The sequence below is a fragment of the Euprymna scolopes genome, chromosome 25, assembly GCF_053919585.1.
Source record: "Euprymna scolopes isolate OS-2025 chromosome 25, ASM5391958v1, whole genome shotgun sequence".
Lineage (NCBI taxonomy): Eukaryota > Metazoa > Mollusca > Cephalopoda > Sepiida > Sepiolidae > Euprymna > Euprymna scolopes.
This window is the reverse complement of record NC_136506.1, coordinates 87,574,970-87,599,480: the sequence shown is the minus strand read 5'-3', so window position 1 is coordinate 87,599,480 and position 24,511 is coordinate 87,574,970. Positions and strand designations below refer to the sequence as shown.

The 24,511-nt window shown below is 32.3% G+C and overlaps 1 protein-coding gene and 1 long non-coding RNA gene across 2 annotated transcripts in view; one reads left to right on the top strand and one right to left on the bottom strand.

Moving 5' to 3' along the window:
• Positions 1-24,511, bottom strand: part of LOC145247491 (uncharacterized) — a 534,006-nt gene that overhangs the window by 5,385 nt on the left and 504,110 nt on the right. The gene's annotated exons all lie outside the window — the stretch shown is intronic.
• Positions 4,177-24,511, top strand: part of LOC145247134 (atrial natriuretic peptide receptor 1-like) — a 42,655-nt gene continuing 22,320 nt past the window's right edge. Inside the window, exon 1 of the mRNA XM_080108778.1 lies at positions 4,177-4,514. Coding sequence (XP_079964904.1) covers positions 4,177-4,514 — 338 coding nt within the window. The remainder of the gene's footprint in view (positions 4,515-24,511) is intronic.

Genomic DNA, 24,511 nt, shown 5'->3' with positions numbered 1-24,511 from the left:
CTTCTTCTCTTTCTTTTTCTCTTCTTTCTTCTTTTCTTCCTTTTTCTTCTTCTTTTCTTTCTCTTTCTCTTCTTTCTTCTTCTTTTTGTTTCTGCAATTCCAAAGTCTGAGTTTGCTGTAAACATATCATTTCAACTAGTTGCCTTGAAAGTTTTTCCATTTTGAAAAATGAATAAACTCACAAGACAAATCTGAGTCCAGGAAATACTAAACAGAAAAACTGCGACTTTACACGTTAAAAAAAAAGACGCCATAAAACTGGAATTTACTTTAATGCTTTTAGTGAAAGAGTTGAAAAGAAGAGGAAGACTTGGACAACAAACGGAAACAGCAATGACTAAACAGTTCATATGCAGTAAGAATCCCTTGCTTTTAAAACTTCTGTTTTTACTTTCCATTATTGTTTTAATGGATCATTTTTCGTAATTTTATTAATTTATACTGATTTACGCATTCCTTAACTGCTTTTTTTAAATGCAAACAATACCTACATGTTATCGCCCCAAACCAGCACTAATCGCCAGTGAAAGCCATATTATTTCATATCGGCCACAACCGTCAGTGTTCGCAATTGTTCAGGGACGGTAGTGGCCGCCAAGAACAAGCGTAGTTTACTTTTTTGCTAGGTGGGGGGGGGTAGGGTTAGGGTTAGGGTTGGAGCACCTCTATCTTTGCTGGGTCAGATGCTAACTTCTATAAACTTAGCAGCAACAGATTAAGCTTTGTATGTTGGTTGGTTGGTTGGTTGGTTGGTTGTTTTTGTTTTACGACATATCTACCCTTTTTAGGTAATTTAATGCCGAATCCAGTGATTTTGAAGAGAAAGTTTTTAATAGAATATATTTGTGTTTTTTTTTTTTTGTTTTTGTTTTTTGTTTTTTTTTTGGGGGGGGGGTTCAAGTCAGTTTCTATTTAACCTATAGTTGGGACCCTAACAGGTACTACCGTTCCGGATCAGAGTGGACCTGGGAGCAATGGCAATTAAGGGGTAGCTCCACACTCCCCAAAGCTCGCAAGCTGGGGACTCACCATCGGATATAGTTTAAGGTCATATCCAGGACCCAGTTTTGTATGTAAACAAGCTCTCATTTATGAGCCGTTATCAGCCAAGCACAATTTTCTTTTGGTTCCTGGAAGATATTTAATCATGAACCCATGTATTTCTATGAAAGAACACTGCGAGATAACTTCTCACTCCACCTTCTATCTGATCGCTTACTTGTACACACTAACTGTTCATCCTAGACAGTGGTGGAAAAAAAAAGAGATCAATATCGATTGAAAGCGTAAGATGGGCATTATAACACATGCAGCCGACATGGGTGACTGTGGCTAAGTGGTTAACGATTCGGATTAAATACCTGTGTTCATAACTTTTTGCACTTTCTTTTTTTTTTCCAACTGCTACACATGGCAAAAGACTGCCTTTTTTCACTATCGACTTTCTCACCAAGCGGTGGTGATGCAGCAGTCATAAACATTGACATTCCTTGCTTCTTGTGAAGAACAGCCTCGGTGAGATGATTTGGTCACATTATGATTAACCAGTAATTTCGACCAGATCTTTCGAAGTACTACATCCAGATGATTAAGGAATTGCAGGATAAGTAAAGAGTTTCCGGGCCACCACAAAGAAAAATGTCGACTCTCTCTCTCTCTCTCTCTCTCTCTCTCTCTCTCTCTCTCTCTCTCTCTCTCTCTCTCCTGCCTCTGCGACTAAATACCGAACAAGTCTATCTTCACTGGAAGATATACTGCTCCAATAAAAGACTTTCAGTAGCAGACCTTTATTGCTTTTCTGTTCCTCTCCACTGTTTAACTTCAAGCGCTTTCTATCGGTTCAACCGATCATTGTCAGGAGCAATTGTTGTTGTTGGCGTTTTATTTTTATTTTTCTTTGAGGCTTGGTGCATTTATAGTTAGCTTTTTTTATTTTTTTTTATTTTTTATTGGTGATAAATATACTAACCGTATTCAATAACTAACAATAAATAAACTAGATAAATGTGATTAACAAAACCTGCCTTAGACAACAGAGCTCGATCACACACCTTACAGATCCAGAGATCTCCATGGTTGGGCGGCAAGGTTTGGCATTTCCTACATGCTCTCTTAAGCTTCGTTCGGTCTATTTTGGCTGCTTCAAAGTGTTCTGCGCCCCTGTATATCAGTGTCCTCCACTGCTTGCGATCAAACGCTAGGGACTCCCAACTGTCAACAGGAATATGAAAGCTCACCAGACTCTCCTTGATGCTATCACGAAAAAGTATTTTGGGCTTGTGCTGGGGTCTTTTTCCAAGAAAGAGCTCACCATAGAACAATTGTTTTGGGAGACGATAGTCTTCAAACCGGATGAGATGACCTGCCCAACGCATCTGGTTCTTAATAACAATGGTAGCAATACTGGTTGTTTTGGCCTTTTTTAAGACAGATATATATATATATATATATATATATATATATATATATATATATATATATATATTTTACAAGGGTGTCACCACTTATCATATATTATATATATATATATATATATATATATATATATATATACAAGGGTGTCACCACTTATCAAGGCCCAGAGGCCACTCGAGGATAAGGGTTAATAGGTATACATTAGTCATTGTGATTTTAGCATAGTAAACAGTGGGAATTTTGAAACTTGGATTATATATATATATATATATATATATACTAGCAGGGAGACTCGATCTTGCTCGGGATTTGAATGATGATCAACGAAAGTTTCACACTCCCATATTTTTATTGTCATCGAAATCGGTGAAATCGCACATTTCTCAATCAAATCGATTGATTGTGTGCTCTAGTTGGGGACCCATCGCGGTGCATCGGGAGAAAGCTTCACATGCCTCCCCGCAGTGAATTAGTCCGCAATATATTATAGTCTACATTGCACTGTAGAGAAACTGTTGTTGCTTTTATAAAATTATTTTATATATATAATGGCTTGAAAGTTTTATGCTCCAATTGTGCTCTAAACAGAAACATTTACTTCGAACGCGCCCCTGTCATATCAAAGAACCTACTGTTGATTTTATATGCCTGGCGTTATTGCTTGTGCGGTGATAATGGCTTAAACTTAAGTTCAAAATGAAAAAATCAGGTATAATGGTGCAATTGTGCTTTAAACAGAAACATTCATTTTGAACGCGCCCTATTATATCAAATATCTTACTATTGATTTTATATATCGGATTATTTCGATTATCGATTATCGATACTTAGCGTGGACATCCCGATACAAAACATCACCAGACATAAAGTACCTTCGTGTGAAATTTTATAAAAATCGGCCCAGCCGTTTTCGAGTCTATGGGGAACGAACTCACATGCACACACAAAGTTACTCTTTTCTATAATAGTAGATATATAATCTGTTTTCATCGACATGTTCACTTTATTTTCTTGTCAGGGAAATGTAAATTTATTTCCTGTCAAGTCATTCATTTTAGAGACGTCCGATGTTTGATAGTCTCTTATCTTGCCCAAATCTTTCAACGACTCTCACCTTTTGCAGCGTTCACGTCGCCATCTTGTCACAATTTCACGTCGCCACAATCCGTAATCCTATCCGCTGATATTTCCCGCTCGTTTCGAATTCATCCCCCCCCACATACACACACTCGCTTCCGGCTGCATGAGTCAAAATATTCACAACGTGCATTTTTCACATCAATCAGAGCACGCCGACTTATCTTCATAAACCTTGTCAAGGTGTTTTTTGTTTTTTGTTTTAAATAAATTTATATATCTTTATTCCATGAACAAAGCTCCTTTCTTAGAACTGCACGCCTGTGGAACTCTCCTCCGATTGCCTGCTTTCCAGCTGACTACAATCTGATTGTCTTCAAGTCCAACGTAAACAAGTTATTGATGAACCGTCCCCCTAAGTAATCCAACCTACAAAATTCCCTCTACTTATGTTTACTACGCTATAATCACATTGACTAATGTATACGCATAAACCCTTATCCTCGAGTGACCTCCAAGCCTTGATAAGAGGTGATTCCTGTGTAAAAAAAAATGACCAATAATACGGTGGGGTCTGAGTTTGCACTTCACATTTATACAGAAAGAAATGCGTTTTATTTTTAATTTATTCATACCTTTGTGATTTGGATTCAGTATTCCCATTCTTTTGAATTTCAGCTAGCAATGGTGAATATCTGTCTTTTCCTTCGTTGCATCCAGCTGTTAATCGTTTGGCAATGCAGTCAAAAGTCATGGCGCCCTGTTTTCGGAGAAGAGATACCTACGATCACTATTCGAGGGGCCGGTGCTAGTTTCCCAGCCACCGTCTACGGTCGGTGGATTGAAAGCTACCAGATACTGCGGCAAAAATATGTACGACTAATGATGCCTTACACGTCGACTGGCAGCGGTAAGGGCAATGAACTCATGTTGACAGGAACAACCATTGAATATGCAGGAACGGAACATCTATTGGACTTAACAAAATACAAGAATTTGGCATTCTTCCCAACAATGGCTGGGTGAGTAGAAAATAAATATATATTCTATTTTATTATGATATAAAAGGAACTGAACTGATTTTTTATCAAATTTAATACAAATTTACTTATGTATCTGGCAGTGTTCTTATATAGATTTCCTATCGGAATGTCTTCGATAAGTATCGGTACTGGATAATCGAAAAAAAATCCGATGAAAGTAAGAATGATCCGATTTTGACCAAAGTTAACACCTTACAAAGCCCAACATCACGAGTGCATTTGAGAAGTTTTATTACCACACAAGCCGAAAGGACCAACATATAAAATCAACAGTAGATTCTTTCGTATGACAGGTGCGCGTTTGAAATGAATATGGCTGTTTTAGCATATTGAAACATGATACTTTACTTTCCCATCTAAAACTTAAATTCACGCGATTATCACCGCACAAGCAGTAAAATCAGGCATATAAAATTAACAGTAGGGTCTTTAATGTGACAGGGGCGCGTTCAAAATGAATGTTTCCATTTATAGCACAACTGAACCATGATATTTGACTTTTACATTTTAAATTTTTATTCACGCCATTATATATATAATATATATATATATATATATATATATATATATATATATATATATATATATATATATATATATATATATACATATATATATATATATTAAATATATATATATATATTAAATATATATATATATATATTAAATATATGTATATTAAATATATATATGTATATATATTAAATATATATATATATTAAATATATATATGTATATATATATACATATATATATATATGTATTAAATATATATATATATTAAATATATATATATATATATTAAATATATGTATATTAAATATATATATGTATATATATTAAATATATATATTAAATATATATATATATATATATATATATATATATATATATATATATATATATATATTAAAAAATTCAGAAATACTGGAGGAACTTAAGATACTTCAAGATAAGTTTGTAATAGTTCCGATTGATAAAGCGGCAAACAATATAGCTTTTATATCTAACAAATATTATATACAACGTTTATTGATAGAAGTAGGAATTATAGGTAACGTGTCAGATACCTATAAAGTTAGTAATATTAATTTAGATAGCATTATTATGAATAATAGTATTATTAGTGAAAAAGTAGGATTAAAGTTAGAAGAAAAAAACAAAAATCTTCCATGTATGTATTGGATACCTAAAATGCATAAAAATCCAGTTGGTGCTAGATTTATTGTAGGCTCAAAGACGTGCATCACTAAACCTTTAAGTAAAGCTATATCTAAAATATTTAAATTAATTATAAATCAAATAAATAATTTTCACCTGAAAAGAAAATTCTATAGTAATATAAATCTATTTTGGGTAGTAAATAACTCACAACTGGTGAAAGAAAATTTAGATAAAATAAATTCCAGAATAAAAGCAAAATCTATAGCTACTTATGATTTTAGTACGCTATATACTAAATTACGCACGAAGAATTCAATGATACTGTGGGTTTAGCTTTTGAAGGTGGCAAAAGTAATTATATAGACTTTTCAAACTCTAAAGCTTTCTGGTGTAAAAATAAAAATAGTAAAACGAGTGTTTCTAAAGGTATTTTTAAAATACTTATAAGTCATCTTATTAAAGAATGTTATTTTAAAAATACTTATAAGAATGTTATTTTAAAGATACTTATAAGTCATCTTATTAAAGAATGTTATTTGAAAAATATTTATAAGTAATCTTATTAAAGAATGTTATTTGAAAAATATTTATAAGTCATCTTATTAAAGAATGTTATTTGAAAAATATTTATAAGTCACTTATTAAAGAATGTTATTTTAAAATAGTTATAAGTCATCTTATTAAAGAATGTTAATTTAAAAATACTTATAAGTCATCTTATTAAAGAATGTTATTTGAAAAATATTTATAAGTCACTTATTAAAGAATGTTATTTTAAAATAGTTATAAGTCATCTTATTAAAGAATGTTATTTGAAAAATATTTATAAGTCATCTTATTAAAGAATGTTATTTGAAAAATACTTATAAGTCATCTTATTAAAGAATGCTATTTCAAAAATACTTATAAGTCATCTTATTAAAGAATGTTATTTTTAAAATACTTATAAGTCATCTTATTAAAGAATGTTATTTTTAAAATACTTATAAGTCATCTTATTAAAGAATGTTATTTTAAAAATACTTATAAGTCATCTTATTAAAGAATGTTATTTTAAAAATACTTATAAGTCATTTTATTAAAGAATGTTATTTTAAAAATACTTATAAGTCATCTTATTAAAGAATGTTATTTTAAAAATACTTATAAGTCATCTTATTAAAGAATTTTATTTTTAAAATACTTATAAGTCATCTTATTAAAGAATGTTATTTTTAAAATATTTATAAGTCATCTTATTTAAGAATGTAATTTTAAAAATACTTATAAGTCATCTTATTAAAGAATGTTATTTTTAAAATACTTAAAAGTCATCTTATTAAAAAATGTTATTTTTAAAATACTTATAAGTCATCTTATTAAAGAATGTTATTTTAAAAATACTTATAAGTCATCTTATTAAAGAATGTTATTTGAAAAATACTTATAAGTCATCTTATTAAAGAATGTTATTTTTAAAATACTTATAAGTCATCTTATTAAAGAATGTTATTTTAAAAATACTTATAAGAATGTTATTTTAAAGATACTTATAAGTCATCTTATTAAAGAATGGTATTTTAAAAATATTTATAAGTCATCTTATTAAAGAATGTTAATTTAAAAATACTTATAAGTCATCTTATTAAAGAATGTTATTTGAAAAATATTTATAAGTCACTTATTAAAGAATGTTATTTTAAAATAGTTATAAGTCATCTTATTAAAGAATGTTATTTTAAAAATACTTATAAGTCATCTTATTAAAGAATGTTATTTGAAAAATACTTATAAGTCATCTTATTAAAGAATGTTATTTTAAAAATACTTATAAGTCATCTTATTAAAGAATGTTATTTTAAAAATACTTATAAGTCATCTTATTAAAGAATGTTATTTTAAAAATACTTATAAGTCATCTTATTAAAGAATGTTATTTTAAAAATACTTATAAGTCATCTTATTAAAGAATGTTATTTTTAAAATATTTATAAGTCATCTTATTAAAGAATGTTATTTTAAAAATACTTATAAGTCATCTTATTAAAGAATGATATTTTAAAAATACTTATAAGTCATCTTATTAAAGAATGTTATTTTTAAAATACTTATAAGTCATCTTATTAAAGAATGTTATTTTAAAAATACTTATAAGTCATCTTATTTAAGAATGTTATTTTAAAAATACTTATAAGTCATCTTATTAAAGAATGTTATTTTTAAAATACTTATAAGTCATCTTATTAAAGAATGTTATTTTAAAAATACTTATAAGTCATCTTATTAAAGAATGTTATTTTTAAAATACTTATAAGTCATCTTATTAAAGAATGTTATTTTTAAAATACTTATAAGTCATCTTATTAAAGAATGTTATTTTAAAAATACTTATAAGTCATCTTATTAAAGAATGTTAATTTAAAAATACTTATAAGTCATCTTATTAAAGAATGTTATTTGAAAAATATTTATAAGTCATCTTATTAAAGAATGTTATTTTTAAAAATACTTATAAGTCATCTTATTAAAGAATGTTTTTTTTTTAAATACTTATAAGTCATCTTATTAAAGGATGATTTTTCAAATAGGAAATAAAATATTACTCCAAACGATAGATATCCTAATGGGATTGGATCCTGCACCATTTTGAGCAAATCTGTATTTACATAGACTCGAGTGTGTGTGTGTGTGTGTGTGTGTATATATATATATATATATATATATATATATATATATATATATATATATATATATATATATATATATATATATATATATGTCATCACTAATAAAAACTGATATATCTAAAACATATAACTTTCATGGGTGTAGGAGATTTATAGATGACCTTATATGTATAAACGATAATGATGAATTCGAAAAAAAATAAGCATCTTATATATCCAAAGGAATTAGAATTGAATGGTGAACATAGAGGACAACAGGTTTATGTTTTATGGAACCATTATGTCAGAGTTTTTGAGAATAGCTCGCGCTACTTTAAAATTAATAGATTTTATACCACCAGTTCCTAGCTTAGTACTAAGGATGATAAAACAAGGTGGGGATAAAACTAAAATTTTGAAACAGTTAAATAAAGCATTTGTTAGTTATCCTGATGCTTTTGAATCGTTTAAGATTAACCAGAATATATTAATAAAGGAAATCCAAAACTATATTAGTAATGTATAAAATGTATTTATAATTACATAATAAAAAAATGTATATATGTATAAATATTTTTAACCTTTATGTATTTAACTAGCATTTCAGCCGGGCGTTGCCCGGGTGTTTGGATGTGTATGTTGAGCAAAAAGAAAAGTGGTAGTAGGAAGGTAGGCTTGAACCCGTACCGCAAAGGAGGAAAAGAACGGGGTAAAACCTAACGTTTATGCTGTTACGACCACCGCCAAACCGGAAGCTACATTTTTTTTAAATTAAGGCTAGACAATCTAAAGGAGAGGATAACTTTCAAAAATATCGGCGAAAAAAGTGACCCCCCCCCCTGTAGAAAAGTGCATAGTTGAAGGGGAAGATATTAATGTTTTTAGCCAATTTTTCGATATTTGTCGTATGAAAGGTCGAATTTTAAAACGATACTGATCTTGGTAAAATCCGTCGCCTCTATTTAAAGTTTAAGGCAGACATGCAAACATACATACATGCATACATACATACATACATTAATATATTGGTAACTAAAAATTTTCGACCCAAACTGATGAAAAAGCTTGCCTTATTTCTGAATATCCTTTATGTTAAATTTCAAATATTTAGACCAGAAATTGTCTGAGTAATTTGGAAGAGACCGCAGAGGTCAATTTTTTTAACTTTGACCCCTATTATGACCACTTAAAATTGATTGTTTTGGGCTCAAATCAAGTTATTCAGTTAGATCCATATCCAAGGAATCTATATCTAAAATTTCAAGTGCGTAGACCCAAAATTGTCGGAGAAGTCTGGTAGAGTTCTCAAAGGTCAAATCGTTGAACTTTGACCCCTTAATCGACAAATTTCTGGCCGAAAATAGATCACGTCGATTCTCCCAAATCTCAGTACCCTATATATCAAATTTCGAGTCTGCAGACTAAAAATTGACACAGTTATTGCGTAGGGAAATGTACACAGATACACACACACACACATGTTCACTTTTATATATATATATAGAGAGATTTTAAATAAATATGAATGTAAATATACAAAATACTAATCATAGTGGGGGTGATAAGTAGTTAAATGGATTAATCCTAATCTTATAAATACAAGACTAATAAATTAAAAAATATATCCATTTTAAATTTGGAAACTGATGAATCACACAGGTAAGAAATTCATTTTTATAGCATGAAAATGTTAGATATTGCAATTAAGAATAGGAAATTAGATCAAATATTTATAACATGTCTTCTTCCTAAGATTAAGGGAGGTGGTGTTTGATCAACACTGCTGGGGAGCCATGATGTAATATGCTGTTTTGTTTTTAAATCCCCGAAGCAATGTTTCATGGTAAGCAACTGATCATCCCTTAAAAAATAAATTATTAGTGCTATAGTAAATTCTAGAACGATCTGATGCAGTGATTGCAGGTGATTAAATGACTTACTGACTAGATGGTTTTCTAACGAATGATAAAAAAAATATATTTTTTGTATAGTTTTAAAGGTTAAAAACTACGAAGAATATATATATATATATATATATATATATATATATATATATATATATATATATATATATATATGTGTGTGTGTGTGTGTGTGTGTGTATAAGGAATGAAAAAAATACCAGCGGTGGTTGACGTTATGTTTTAAGAAAAATAGAAAAACCGAATGAAATTATTAAAAAATCAACGTTTCGTCCTTATTTCAGAGGACATCTTCAGGATAATTGAAATAAAAATGTAAGAAAAGAAAAAGTCATAGATCGTGCGAAAAAGACAGTTTTTGAATCCTACCTGTGTCGGGAAGGACAAATAGGTGTGCGCACACATATTTGTCCTTCCCGACATGGGTAGGATTCAAAAACTGTCTTTTTCGCACGATCTATGACTTTTTCTTTTCTTACATTTTTATTTCAATTATCCTGAAGATGTCCTCTGAAATAAGGACGAAACGTTGATTTTTTAATAATTTCATTCGGTTTTTCTATTTTTCTTAATATATATATATATATATATATATATATATATATATATATATATATATATATATATATATATATATAGTTAGTATTGAGCACTTTTGAAGTAAATACTTAAAGCTTACGCATAAATTTATACTTTCGTATATTAATTTTATATGAGTAAATGAAGTATATATATATATATATATATATATATATATATATATATATATATATATAATATTTTTATAAAATCAAAAGTGCAATGCAGACTACAATATATTGTGTACTAAGTCACTGCAGGTAGTCATGTGGAGCTTCCTCCCGGTGCACCACGATGGGTCCCCAACAAGAGCAGACAATCGATTTGATTGAAAAATGGGTAATTTTACTTGTTTCGATGACAATAAAAATATGGGAGTGTGAAACATTCGTTGATCATCATTCAATCCCGGGCAACATCCGATTTTTAGTCACATTAGATTTCGGATTTCAGTAAATATTTGCGCTTTTAAGGGTTTTATATTACTATTCTAATTCCACAATTTCTTTCATTTTGGTTTATTGCCCTGAAGTTTTTTATATATCAGGTTTAGAAGCACAACGTTTTGGTCGATATAACTTCTGACCTTCTCTTATTTTATTGAACTCGGGAATTCTTTCTCTCGAACTGTGGAATCTGTGTGGAATTCTGAACGAACCCTTTCATTTTATCTACGAGGGTACCATGCTCTCGTTCCGTCAGTCGTAGCTTCGTAAAAGTCCAAAGTAATTCGCAGTTGTATTTTGTAGACCGCGCCGAAGATTGAATCTTCAATCTTCATAAAAGTGTAACCTACAACTGAATTTTACTAAGTACATTAACCACTACGCTACGGATTGATTTGGTTGGAAAGTGGGTGATTTCACCGATTTCGATGTGAAACATTTGTTGATCATGATTCAATCCCGGGAAACGTCCGGTCTCCCTGCTAGTATATACTCGCAGACAAAAGTTTTAAGAAAGAAGTAGCGACAGCTAAGAGAATATACTGAAACCACGAGAAAACGCATTGAAGCGAAGAAATTAGGAACTCGTGATTTCTGGAAAATCTACAACAGTGTAATAAATAATGAGCAATCAACAATTCCCCTACTATCCAACAATCATGAGTTTGTTTGCACGGCAACCGAGAAAGCTAATATGCTTGCCCATTAGTTTGCCTCAAACTCTACTTTGGACCCAGCAAACCACTCCCTCATCAACCACACTAGAGGATCTGAAAATCACAATCTCAAGTACATATTATCATAAAAAAAAATCCTAGATACCTCAGAAACATGTGAACTTGATCTCATCCCAGCTGTACTATTTAAAAAATGCTCCGTTGAGGTTGTTCCAGTCCTCTCCAAACTCTTCAACAAATGCCTCAACGAATCATGCTTTCCTGACTGCAGGTAAACTGCTTCTGCGGTACCAGTTTACAAGAATTCTGGCGAAAAACTGACCCATTAAATTATCGCCCCATTAGCCTCCTCCCACTTTTTGCCAAAATATTTGCGTCCATAATTAATCAAGCTCTAGTCCACCACCTTACAATTGCTAAACTTCTGCCCGATTATCAATATGGACTAAGGCAAGCTCGTCCTACTGCAGTTATCCTAAGTGTAATCTCTGGCCGTATATACTATGCACTGAATAAGGCAAGGGAGAGGAGGGCAGGAGCCCTAGGTATATGTAAGACTTTTGACAGGATATGGCACGATAGACTTCTCATGGAAATCAGTTTCTATGTTATTACTGGACGAATACTTAACATAATTAAATCCTCCTTAAATAAGAGAAGAATCCAGTATGTCTTCGATGGTCGTACGTCTAAACAATCTATATATCTATAAAAGTAAACGTGTCTATGTGTCTGTACATTTCCCTACGCAATAACTCAGTCAATTTTTTGTCTACAGACTTGAAATTTGATATACAGGCTACTAAGATTTGGGGAAATCGTTGTGATTGGTTTTCGGCCAGAACTTTGCCTGCTAACGGGTCAAAGTTCAACAATTTGGCCTTTAAGAACTCTACCAAACTCCTCCAATAATTTTGGGTCTAAACACTTGAAATTTTGTATATAGACTCCTTGGATATGGATCTAACTTAATAAGTTCATTTGAGCCCAAAACAATAAATGTTAAGGGGTCATAATAGGGGTCAAAATTAAAAAAAATTGACCTTTTTTTTTTTTGTCTTTTTTTTTTAACTCAGCATACACCTTCAAACACCCGGACAAGGATCGATCCTTGGACGTTTATTATTCCTGATATTCATAAATGACCTGCTTGATAAAATAGTCTATGAAATGAATATATTTGCTGACGACACCATGCTCTAACAGGAACGAAGGGAAATCAAATGAACACATACCCAAAGCAATGGCAGAAACTCTAGAAGAAGACCTCCAGTTTATAGTGGAATGGAATCAAAAATGAATGGTAACATTTAATGCTGTCAAGACTAAGTTTGTTTCCTTTAATAATTCCAAGAAACATACTCAACCACCGATAGTTATGGCTAAAGATACATTATCTGAAAGTACTTCATTCAAACTCCCCGACTTAACGTTCACAGGGAATATGAGTTGGAACAGATACATCGAGAGCATTGCCAAGGCTGCTGTGAATAAGGTGAGCTGTCTCTACCGTGCTAGAAAGTTACTTACGCCTGAAAGTAATCTTTATCTACACAAGGCCACTATTCGACCATGTAAAGAGTATTGTGGTCATATTTAGGCTTGTGTATCAGCTCCTAGTCTCTCACCCCTGGGCAGGGTTCAAAAGAGAGTCGCCAACCTGATAGGTCCTGGACTGTCATATAAACATCTGTCCCATCGACTAAATGCTATATCTCTCTGTCTGTTTTACAAGTATTTTAATGGCGATGCTCTGACGAACTACAAGCCCTTGTACCCCCTCGACGTAAATACCCCCGACAAACCCGGAAAGCAGCAAAATCCCATTCCTACACAGTATAGATCCCTAGGTGTAGAAAAGCCTGATACTCTAATAGTTTTTCCCTAGAAATGCAAAACTTTGGAACTCCCTTCCGGGTTCCTGCTTCTTCGACTATAATAGCATGCGGAAGTTCAAGTGTAATGTGAACAGACATCTTGCTGCTCAGCTCCCTACATAGTATCCCTGCAACTTATATCCCTGATAGTAAGCCTCTTACATCAAAGTGGCATTGTGCCTTGTGGGGTGAATATATATATATATATATATATATATATATATATATATATATATATATATATATATATATATATATATATATATATATATATATATATACAAGCACCCATGTTTTCCCAAGCTGGGGAAAGTTCAGTCCTTGTACCGAAAAAATATCCAGTAAATAAAACGTTGTTTAGTAAATCGGTATTTTTATTTATTTATTTTTTTTTTTTATTTTTTTTTTTTTTTTGCATTTCCATACACAAAACATGGACATAAATATCACTAAAACATCCGCTAGGTTATAAGCTTCATTTCGAACCGCCTGCCTGCCTGCCTGCCTGTCTGTCTGTCTGTCTGTCTCTCTCTCTCTCTCTCTCACTCACTCACACATTAACTCACATACACAATAAATCGAACTTACTAAGAGAGATAATAACTTCCGGTGAATACAGGAAAAAATATCCAGTAAATAAAACTTTGTTTAGTAAATCATTATTTATTTATTTATTTATTTATTTATTTTTTGCATTTCCATACACCAAACATGGACATAACTATCACTAAAATATCCTCTGTGTCATAAGCTTCATTTCGGTACCTTACTTGCCTGGGTGGGTTGCCTGTAGATAAACCACGTCACACACACACACACACACACAGAGTAAATCGAATTAACTAAGGGAGATAACTTCCGGTGAATACCGGAAAAATATCCAGTAAATAAAACTTTGTTTAGTAAATCGTTATTTTTTCTTTTTTTGCATTTCCATATACAAAACATGCATATAAATATCACTAAAACATCCGCTGGGTCATAAGCTTCACTTTGGTACCTAACTTGCTTGAGGGGATTACCTGTATATATAATTCGAGGTTGTTATATTCCAGAGGTAAAGTAACTAATGAAGTATAATGAGGTTAATACAAGAGTACTCAATACCGAAGTCGTGGAAGGTATGCTTTTAATTTGTTTTTACATAAACAGGTATTCTAACTGTAATCTCGTCATGAGCATGTTTCAGCCAGCTAGTTTTAATAACCAGCGACCTCTTCAGGCGATACAGCTTATACGAAAACAAAGTATTTTCATTGCAAGCTTTGCTTTTGTATAAGATGTATCGCCTGAAGTGGTCACTAGTTACTAAAAACTAGCTGGCCGAAATATACTCATGACTGTGTAGCAACGTATGTAAAAACAAATAAAAGGTATATCTAATAAATACAAAATAATTGTAAAAAAATAATATTTGTTTACATTTTGCATATTTTTTCTCGAAAATCATATATATATATATATATATATATATATATATATATATATATATATATATATATATATATATATATACTGGTTCCCCCACCAGACTTGTTTGGCGAGGAGGGTGGCTAGTCTCCCTGAAGGATTAAAAACAAGGACCGTTTTAGATACCCATATCAAGCTCTCTTCAGCCAATACTCACCCTATTATCGGTTTTGAAACCGACGGTACCAATGACTTGTCTCATCTAAAAACTTTCTGTAAACAATATATAAATACGCTCTTACTTTCGGATTTTCCCTATAATTGAGCACTCTGCTGGATTTCTTAAAAAAAAAAACGGGAGAAAAGATTCACAGTCCCGGAAAAGTATCTAACGCATTGTTTCTCTTTGGGGAATTGTGAATCTTTTCTCCCGTTTCCCCCCCCCCTCGTTGTGCCATTATTTTAATCGGTTTTTAAACGTTAATAAACTTTATTTTAGTGTCACCGTAATTTTTGGCACATTCAATAGTTCCCCATAGAACTCTTTACTTTCGACATAATATTATTATTATTACGCTATCGATTTCTCCTGATGAGATGATAGCTGAAAGAGCTCTCGAGAGACTTCCGCCCATTATATTTAAAACCTTATTTAAATTCTGTACCTCTAAACATTTATATATATATTGCACTTAAATGAAGAGATGGTAAACTGTGAAAAAGAAGCAATCATCATATGCGTATCTAAGGCATTGTGTGTGTGTGTGTGTGTGTGTGTGTGTGTGTGTGTGTGTGTGTGTGTGTGTGTGTGTGTGTGTGTGTGTGTGTGTGTTCGTTCGTTCGTTCGTTCTTTATGGACTTCAAAACGACTTAGTCGATTTTTATGAAATTTCACATAAATGTACTTTATGTGTCTGAGGGCGTTCTTAGATAGGCTTTGTGTCGAAATACAGCCGAAACGTATCGAAAATCGATAATCAAAAAATCCCATTAAAGAAGGAATGGTCCAATTTTTACCAAAGAACCCGACATCACAAATGCATTTTAGAAGTTTTATCATTACGCAAGCAGAAGGGACCAGTGTATAAAGTTAACAGTAGGTTCTTAGATAAGACAGAGGCGCGGTTAAAATGAATGTTTCTGTTTAGAGCACAATCGAACCATGATATTTGACATTTCAAACTTTACTTTAAGTCATTACATAACAAAAAATTTTATAAAATCAACACTAGGTTCTCTACAGTGCAATGTAGACTATAATATATTGTTAACTAAGTCCCCGTAGGGAGGCATGTGAACTTCTTCCTGCCGCACCACGCTGGGTTCCCGGCTAGAGCAGGCAATCAACGTGGAATATTCGTTGACTATCATTCAATTCTAGGCAACATCGGGTCTCCCTGCTTGTAATATATATATATATATATATTAGAGTTGAGACGGTTAATCGAATCAGAATCGAAAATCGGAACAATCAAAACTTTTAGGGTATCGGAATCAGTATCGGAAAAAAATTGTGCCTATTTTCCGATGCTAAAAACGATTCCTTTAATTACTTTTTATTTGATTTTGTTTTTAAAATAAACCTTCCACTGCTGGTAGTAATAACAAAATAATAAATATTTATTGATTTAAAGTCCTAATAATACTAAAATCTATTGAGAAAATATATAGACATTTACGATGTGTTTTTACGGCAATCGAGACCAAAAACCCGTGTTATGGTTTAATTTTTAAAGAGTTATAAAGAATCGGGATAAAAATTAGTCGTTTTATCGAAATCGGGAATTTAGTAAGGAATCAGTACTTGTATCGGAATCGGGAAAAATATTGGAATCGTCTCATGCAGTACTGTTTCGCAGCTCATCTGTGCGGCTAAACAGGCAACTTCCTCAAGCCTGGATCGAAACCCGACCGCCCCAATGACAGTCAAAGCTTCTCACCATTACGCTATATGGCTGCTGCAGTAAAGGTAATGAATTTAACGATGTTTGACATTGTCCAAATGCCTTCACTCTATTTTGTGTCAGAATGCGATGAAAAGAAATCAAATAAAGTACTTGATCGCGAATTTGAGAGATAAATTAAATATTTATTTAAAAACTATAGATACACATTACAAAGACGAACGCGCGGTTTCATTGTATTGAATCAGTCATCTGTGGCTGATATGAATTCAATACAAATCATCAGCGCCGGTGAAAAGAGAAAAACAAAACGGAAAGTAAACAGTTTATTTTTCCAGTTTGATTTCCTCTTTCCACCGACGCAGATGGTTTGTATTGAATTCTTATCAGTCACGAATGGCTGGTTCAATACAATGAAACCGTTGATTCGTCTTTAGAATATGTATGTGTAGTTAGTAAATATATATATATATATATATATATATATATATATATATATATATATATATATATATATATATGAGAGAGAGAGAGAGAGAGAGAGAAATAAAAAGGAACAACGTTTCGTCTTTATGTCGAGACTTCCATGCTGATTGGGAAGCTATCAGGGAGCTCATCAGAGATGCCCCATGGCAAAATATCTTTACTCTTCCAGCGGAACAGTGTGCAAATGAGACCACTGAATGGTTCAAAACTGCTATTGAAGCACATGTTCCCGCACGGAAATTCTATAGCAAGCCCCACTCTCCCCAATGGTTTACTTCTGCTTGCGCAGCTGCCATTTGTCAAAGGCAGCATGCGTTCCGCATATTCAACCGACATAAGTCCAGCTCAAATAAACAGAAATTTATAGAAACTAGAAATAATTGTAAGAGAGTGATAGAGACAGCTAAGACAGATCACTCTGAAACCACCAGAAAACGCATCGAAGCACAGAAATTAGGAACCCGGGATTTTTGGAAAATCTACAACAGCGTAGTAAATAATGGACAGTCAACTATTCCCCCACTATCAAACAATCATGAGGTTGCTTGCACGGCAACTGACAAGGCTAATCTGCTTGCCAGTCGGTTTGCCCCAACTCCACACTGAACTCGGTACACCACTCACTCCCTGTTTTTTCTCTGCGAACAGACACCACACTAGACGATTTGAAAATCACCCCTTCTCAGGTACATGCTATTATAAAAAACCTAGACACCTCAAAAGCATGTGGACCAGATCTCATCCCGGCTGTGCTATTAAAAAAATGCTCTGCCGAGGTTGCTCCAGTCCTGTCCAAACTTTACAATAAATGCCTTAACGAATCTTGTTTTCCGGACTGCTGGAAAACCGCCTCTGTGGTACCAGTCTTCAAGAATTCTGGTGAAAGAACTGACCCACTAAATTATCGCCCCATTAGCTTCCTCCCGCTTTTCGACAAAATATTTGAGTCCTTAGTTAATCAAGCCCTAGTCCAGCACTTAACAGCTGCTAAACTCCTGACTGACAAACAATATGGATTCAGGCAAGCCCGTTCAACAGCAGATATCTTAACTGTAGTTTCTGAACGTATATACCGTTCATTGGATAAAACAGGGGAGGGTAGAGCGGTGGCCCTTGATATATCTAAGGCTTTTGACAGGGTATGGCACGATGGTCTTCTAAGGAAAATTAGATCATATGGAATCACTGGAAGAATTCATAATGTAATTAAATCCTTCTTAAGTAATAGAAAAATTAAAGTTGTCCTCGACGGTCGTACATCCAAACAATATGACATAAATGCGGGAGTACCTCAGGGGTCTATCCTTGGACCTCTATTATTCCTGATATTCATAAACGACCTCCCTGATAAAATTGTTTCGGAGATGGGTATATTTGCCGATGACACCACACTCTATAACAGATATGAGGGGAAAACAAATGAACACATATCCAAGGAAATGGCAGAAACACTAGATGATGACCTCCAATCCGTAGTGGAATGGGGACAAAAATGGTTGGTCACGTTCAATGCTGCTAAGACTAAGCTTGTTTCCTTCAATAACTACAAGAAACCTTCTCTACCACCAATAGCAATGGCCAAGAACACATTGCCTGAAAGTACTTGTTTTAAACTCCTCAGCCTAACGTTTACAGGGAATATGAACTGGAATAGATACATTGAGAGCATTGCCAAGGCTGCTGCAAGGAAGGTTGGCTCCCTCTACCGTGTTAGAAAACTACTTACGCCTGACAGTATCCTATACCTCTATAAGGCAACCATTCGCCCATGTATGGAGTACTGTTGTCACATCTGGGCTGGTGCATCTGCTGTTTGTCTCTCGCTCCTGGACAGGGTTCAAAAGAGAGTCGCAAACCTGATAGGTCCTGAACTATCATCTAGGCTTCAGCCTCTGTCCCATCGACGAGATGTTGCATCCCTCTGCCTGTTCTACAAATACTTTAATGGTAAATGCTCTGACGAACTGCAAACACTTGTACCTCCCCGACGTAACTACCCCCGATAAACCCGACAAGCTACTAAGTCTCATCCCTTTACAGTAGAGATCCCTAGGTGCAAGAAAGCCTTTTACTCCAATAGTTTCTTCCCCAGAACTGCGGGTCTTTGGAACTCCCTTCCGGGATTCTGCTTTCCCAACTGCAATGATGTGCAGAAGTTCAAGTGTAATGTTAACAAACATCTTTCTACTCATCTCCCTTCATAATGACCCCGCTAATTAAGTCCCTGATAGTAGCCCCCTGCTTCAAAGTGGCACTGTGCCTTGTTTGCGGTGAAAATTGAATAAAAAAAAAATTTTTAAATAAGGTTTGAAGTCTCGAAATAAAGACGAAACGTTGATGAACACATAATACGGTTTGTTCCTTTTTATTTCTCTATTTTGTCGGAATACTATTTCCATTATTTTCATCATATATATATATATATATATATATATATATATATATATATATATATATATATATATACTCAAATACACTGACGGACATATACACACATACGCACATATATAAACATATACACAACGTACACACATAATATACATACACACAGACATACATACATATATATGCATATATACATATATATATACATACACAGACCTACACATACATACATTGTACACATATACACACATATAAAAATGTACACATATACGCACATATAAAATGCACATACACATACACACACGTATATACATACATATACATACATATACATATTATACATATACATGTACATATAAATATACACATACATATGTATACATACACACACATATATACATGCACATACACGCTCTTTAAACACTCCTCACCACCACCATCACTCCATCACCCTACCCGCCTACTCCTTCCTTCTTTCCGTAATCAGAATCTCTTAACGTCGTTTACTAAGGACTAACTTTACAGCAGGGACTTTTAGCAAAGGCACGGCCCGTTAATGTTCATTTCTCTGTTTATTTTCCGTTTTGTTTTCCTCTTTCCGACGACTCTGATGATTTCTGTTGAATTCATATCAGCAACCGATGGCTGTCTCAATACAATGAAACAGCTGGTTCGTCTTTGGAATAATTATATATATATATATATATATATATATATATATATATATATATATATATATATATATATATTATATATATATATATTATATATATATATATATATATATATATATATATATATATATATATATACTAGAAGGTGTCCCGGCGTTGCCGCTATTAAATTAACGTTAAATTCCTTTTAACAAATGAAGTACAAAAAACAACGAAAAGAAACGGTGCATGCAAGTATTATGTTTTTCTAAACAATTCACTTCTTGTAAGTGAAAAACTACCCGATTTAGATCGAAACCAAAACCTACGCTAACCATTAGACCAGCTTGCCAGGATCTGGGAAAAGTGTTTTCAAACCACGTGAAACAGTGGACATACAGATAATAATATGATGATCCCCTCCAAATATCAATTTTTTATATTGACCCCTTTAGCAACCCTTTGTTCCGGATGAAAAAAGTGTTCCGCATGTCTGAATACCCCATATACCAAATTTCAAGTCTGTAGATCAAAGATTCGTTGGTTCAGAATTGTCCTCACACACACACACACACACGCACATTCTCACTTTTATAGATATGCTAGCAGGCCGCACGGCGTTGACCAGTCGTAAATTACGCATAAATATTATATTTTAATTAATACAGACACTGAGACATTTGCATGTGAGTATTATGCTCCTTTTTTTAACATTTCACTTCTAGTAAGTAAAAATAAAAATACTCAACCTGAAATCGAAATCAAAATCTAAAGAAGCTGTCATGTTTCGTGGCCGCGCATGCGCATTCGTGAAGCAGTTGACAAACAGATAAAATCCGACCATCCCCACGTGCCAATTTTTTTCTTTTTTGATCCCTTAGCAGCCCATATTTTCGGGTGAAAACCGATTAAAAGTTTTCCAGTGTCTGAATACTCTACATATAAAATTTCAAGTCTGTAGATATAAAATCCGTTGAGTATATAGGTTAAGAATTGCCGTCACACACACACACACACACACACATTCTCACTTATATATATATATATGTATAAGGAATGAAAAAATATACCAGCGGTGGTTGACGTTATGTTTAAAAATAGAAAAAACCGAATGAAATTATTAAAAAATCAACGTTTCGTCCTTGTTTCAGAGGACATCTTCAGGATAATTGAAATAAAAATGTGAGAAAAGAAAAAGTGACTTTTTCTTTTCTCACATTTTTATTTCAATTATCCTGAAGATGTCCTCTGAAACAAGGACGAAACGTTGATTTTTTAATAATTTCATTCGGTTTTTTCTATTTTTTTAAACATATATATATATATATATATATATATATATATATATATATATATATATACTCATGAGTAAAAAAAAAAAATGGGGCAAGAGTGAAAGAAGGAGGAAATCGATTTTTGAATATTTTTCCATTAATTTTTGTCAATTTTAACTGAAAATTTCTATTTTGCAGATCATTATTATTATAGCATATAATAATAATTTGACAAAATATTCCTAAAAATGGTAAGACCGCACCTTGGCGAGGAATTGCAGAATTAAGGCAGTCCAAAATGCAGATTTTTGATATTTTAAGAAAAGAAAATGTGAAAACATCTCTTTCCATAGTGAAGCGAATTGGTCAAAGTTTCGAGCTCATACGCTTGGTAAAAAGAAAATCTGGATCTGATCGCCCTAGAGCATTAACATTGAAGGACGACCACAGGCTTTAATTAAATGTTTTGAAGGATTGAAAGAAAACTTATGTTGACCATACCAAAGAATTCAAAACAGGGGCTGGAAATTCTCTTTCTAGATATACAATATCTAGGCGAATGAAAGAAATATGTTTTTCTTCTAAAAGGTGTTCAAAGAAGCCATTTTTATCTAAGAAGAACATCAATGATAGAAAGAGATTTTTCTCGTGTTATGGCAAGAAAGATACAGATTGGTTCAGGAATGTTTTCTGATTATTTGAATCAAGATTTTGTCTTGTCATTGGTGCTCTTGAACGGTGCTTTCGAAGAACAGGAGACAGATTTTCGCCAAATTGTATAAAAATGAGTTAAACACAGGAATGGAGGGATAATGGGATGGGGAAGTTTTACTGCAGCAGGAGTTGGGGAACTTATTAGATGTGAGAAGCTAATCAATGCAAAGGAATACATTCGAATATTAGAAACAGAACTGTTACCAAGTATCCAGAAGCTGGGAATATCCCCGAACATTATTTTTGATCATGGTAATGCCCCTGCACACACTGCTAAAGTCATGAAAAATGTTTTTCTTATAATTCATTTGATGTGATATTTTGGCCAGGCTAAATCCCCGATTTAAACCCAATCGAGAATATTTGGTCCATAATATCACGTGCATTGGCTGGAAGACTTTTTCGAACAATGACAAACTGTAGGAAGCTGTGCGAAGTGAATGGAATAGCAACAAGGATATGAACAGGTATACCTGGTTTCACTTTTCAGTGTTCCACTTTGGTTGACAGCATGTCTAAAAGGATTGATCTTTTAAAGAAATCAAAAGGGAATGCGATTCCATACTAAGCATTTCATAAAGTAAATGTCTTGTTCTATGTTATTAGTCTCGTTTAAGTTTCCTTGTTCAATTGTTCTTTGTTCAAAGTAGCTTTTAGTGCAATAAAATTTATAAAATTTGTTTGAGCCATTTTCTTTTTTGCTGCCGAGTATATATATATATATATATATATATATATATATATATATATATATATATATATATATATATATATATATATATATTTGACCCAAGATGGCCGACTTGTAATAACGTAAGGATGGAATTTCTTTTCCCCAAACTCCAGGTTTATCATGTAAAAAATAAACTTTTTGTTTGTAAAATCGAATGAAAACAAACTGATGAGTTGGTGAGAAAGAGATTTTTATGAACACATAAAATCATAAAATTGCCATCCTATTAACGAAGCGGCTGTAATGAAGAAATCCAAGATGAGATAAACAAAAGTGACAAAAAAGAATAAATATATTTGGGAAATTTAAGATTATATATTTATATATATATATATATATATATATATATATATATATATATATATACATATATATAATCTTAAAATTTTAAGATTATATATATATATATATATATATAATCTTAAAATTCCCAAATATCTTACATTAGAAGCAAGAACCCTACTATTAATAACATCGTATTCCGGAAGAGCAACAAATGTCCACATATACACACATATAAAAATGCACATATACATATACACACACGTATATAAATACATATACATATTATACATATACATGTACATATAAATATACACATACATACGTATACATACACACACATATACATGCACATACACGTATATACGTATATATATATATATATATATATATATATATATACATACACGTCCAATATATATATATATATATATATATATATATACACGTCCAATATATATATATATATATATATATATATATATATATATATATATATATATACGCGCTTTGCTATTATTGGCCCATCGCCTCGTTGATTTTAATACTAAGATTTTGTTATCAACTTAGCTTTTAACCGGATTTTTGATCGACTGTTTTATATATCTTTTTAACCTTTCTTCACGCGATACAATTTAATTTATTTTCACTTTTCTACTTTTCATTTTCGTCCCTATTTACTTTCACCTCATCAACTTCATGAATTCCACCTGAGGATGATTCGCAGTCGAATCGAAAGCGCTCATGATAATAATATAACTTTCATTGATATTTTCGATTAAGATATGAAAAAGATCATCCTTAAAATCAAAAAAATAAAGAAGA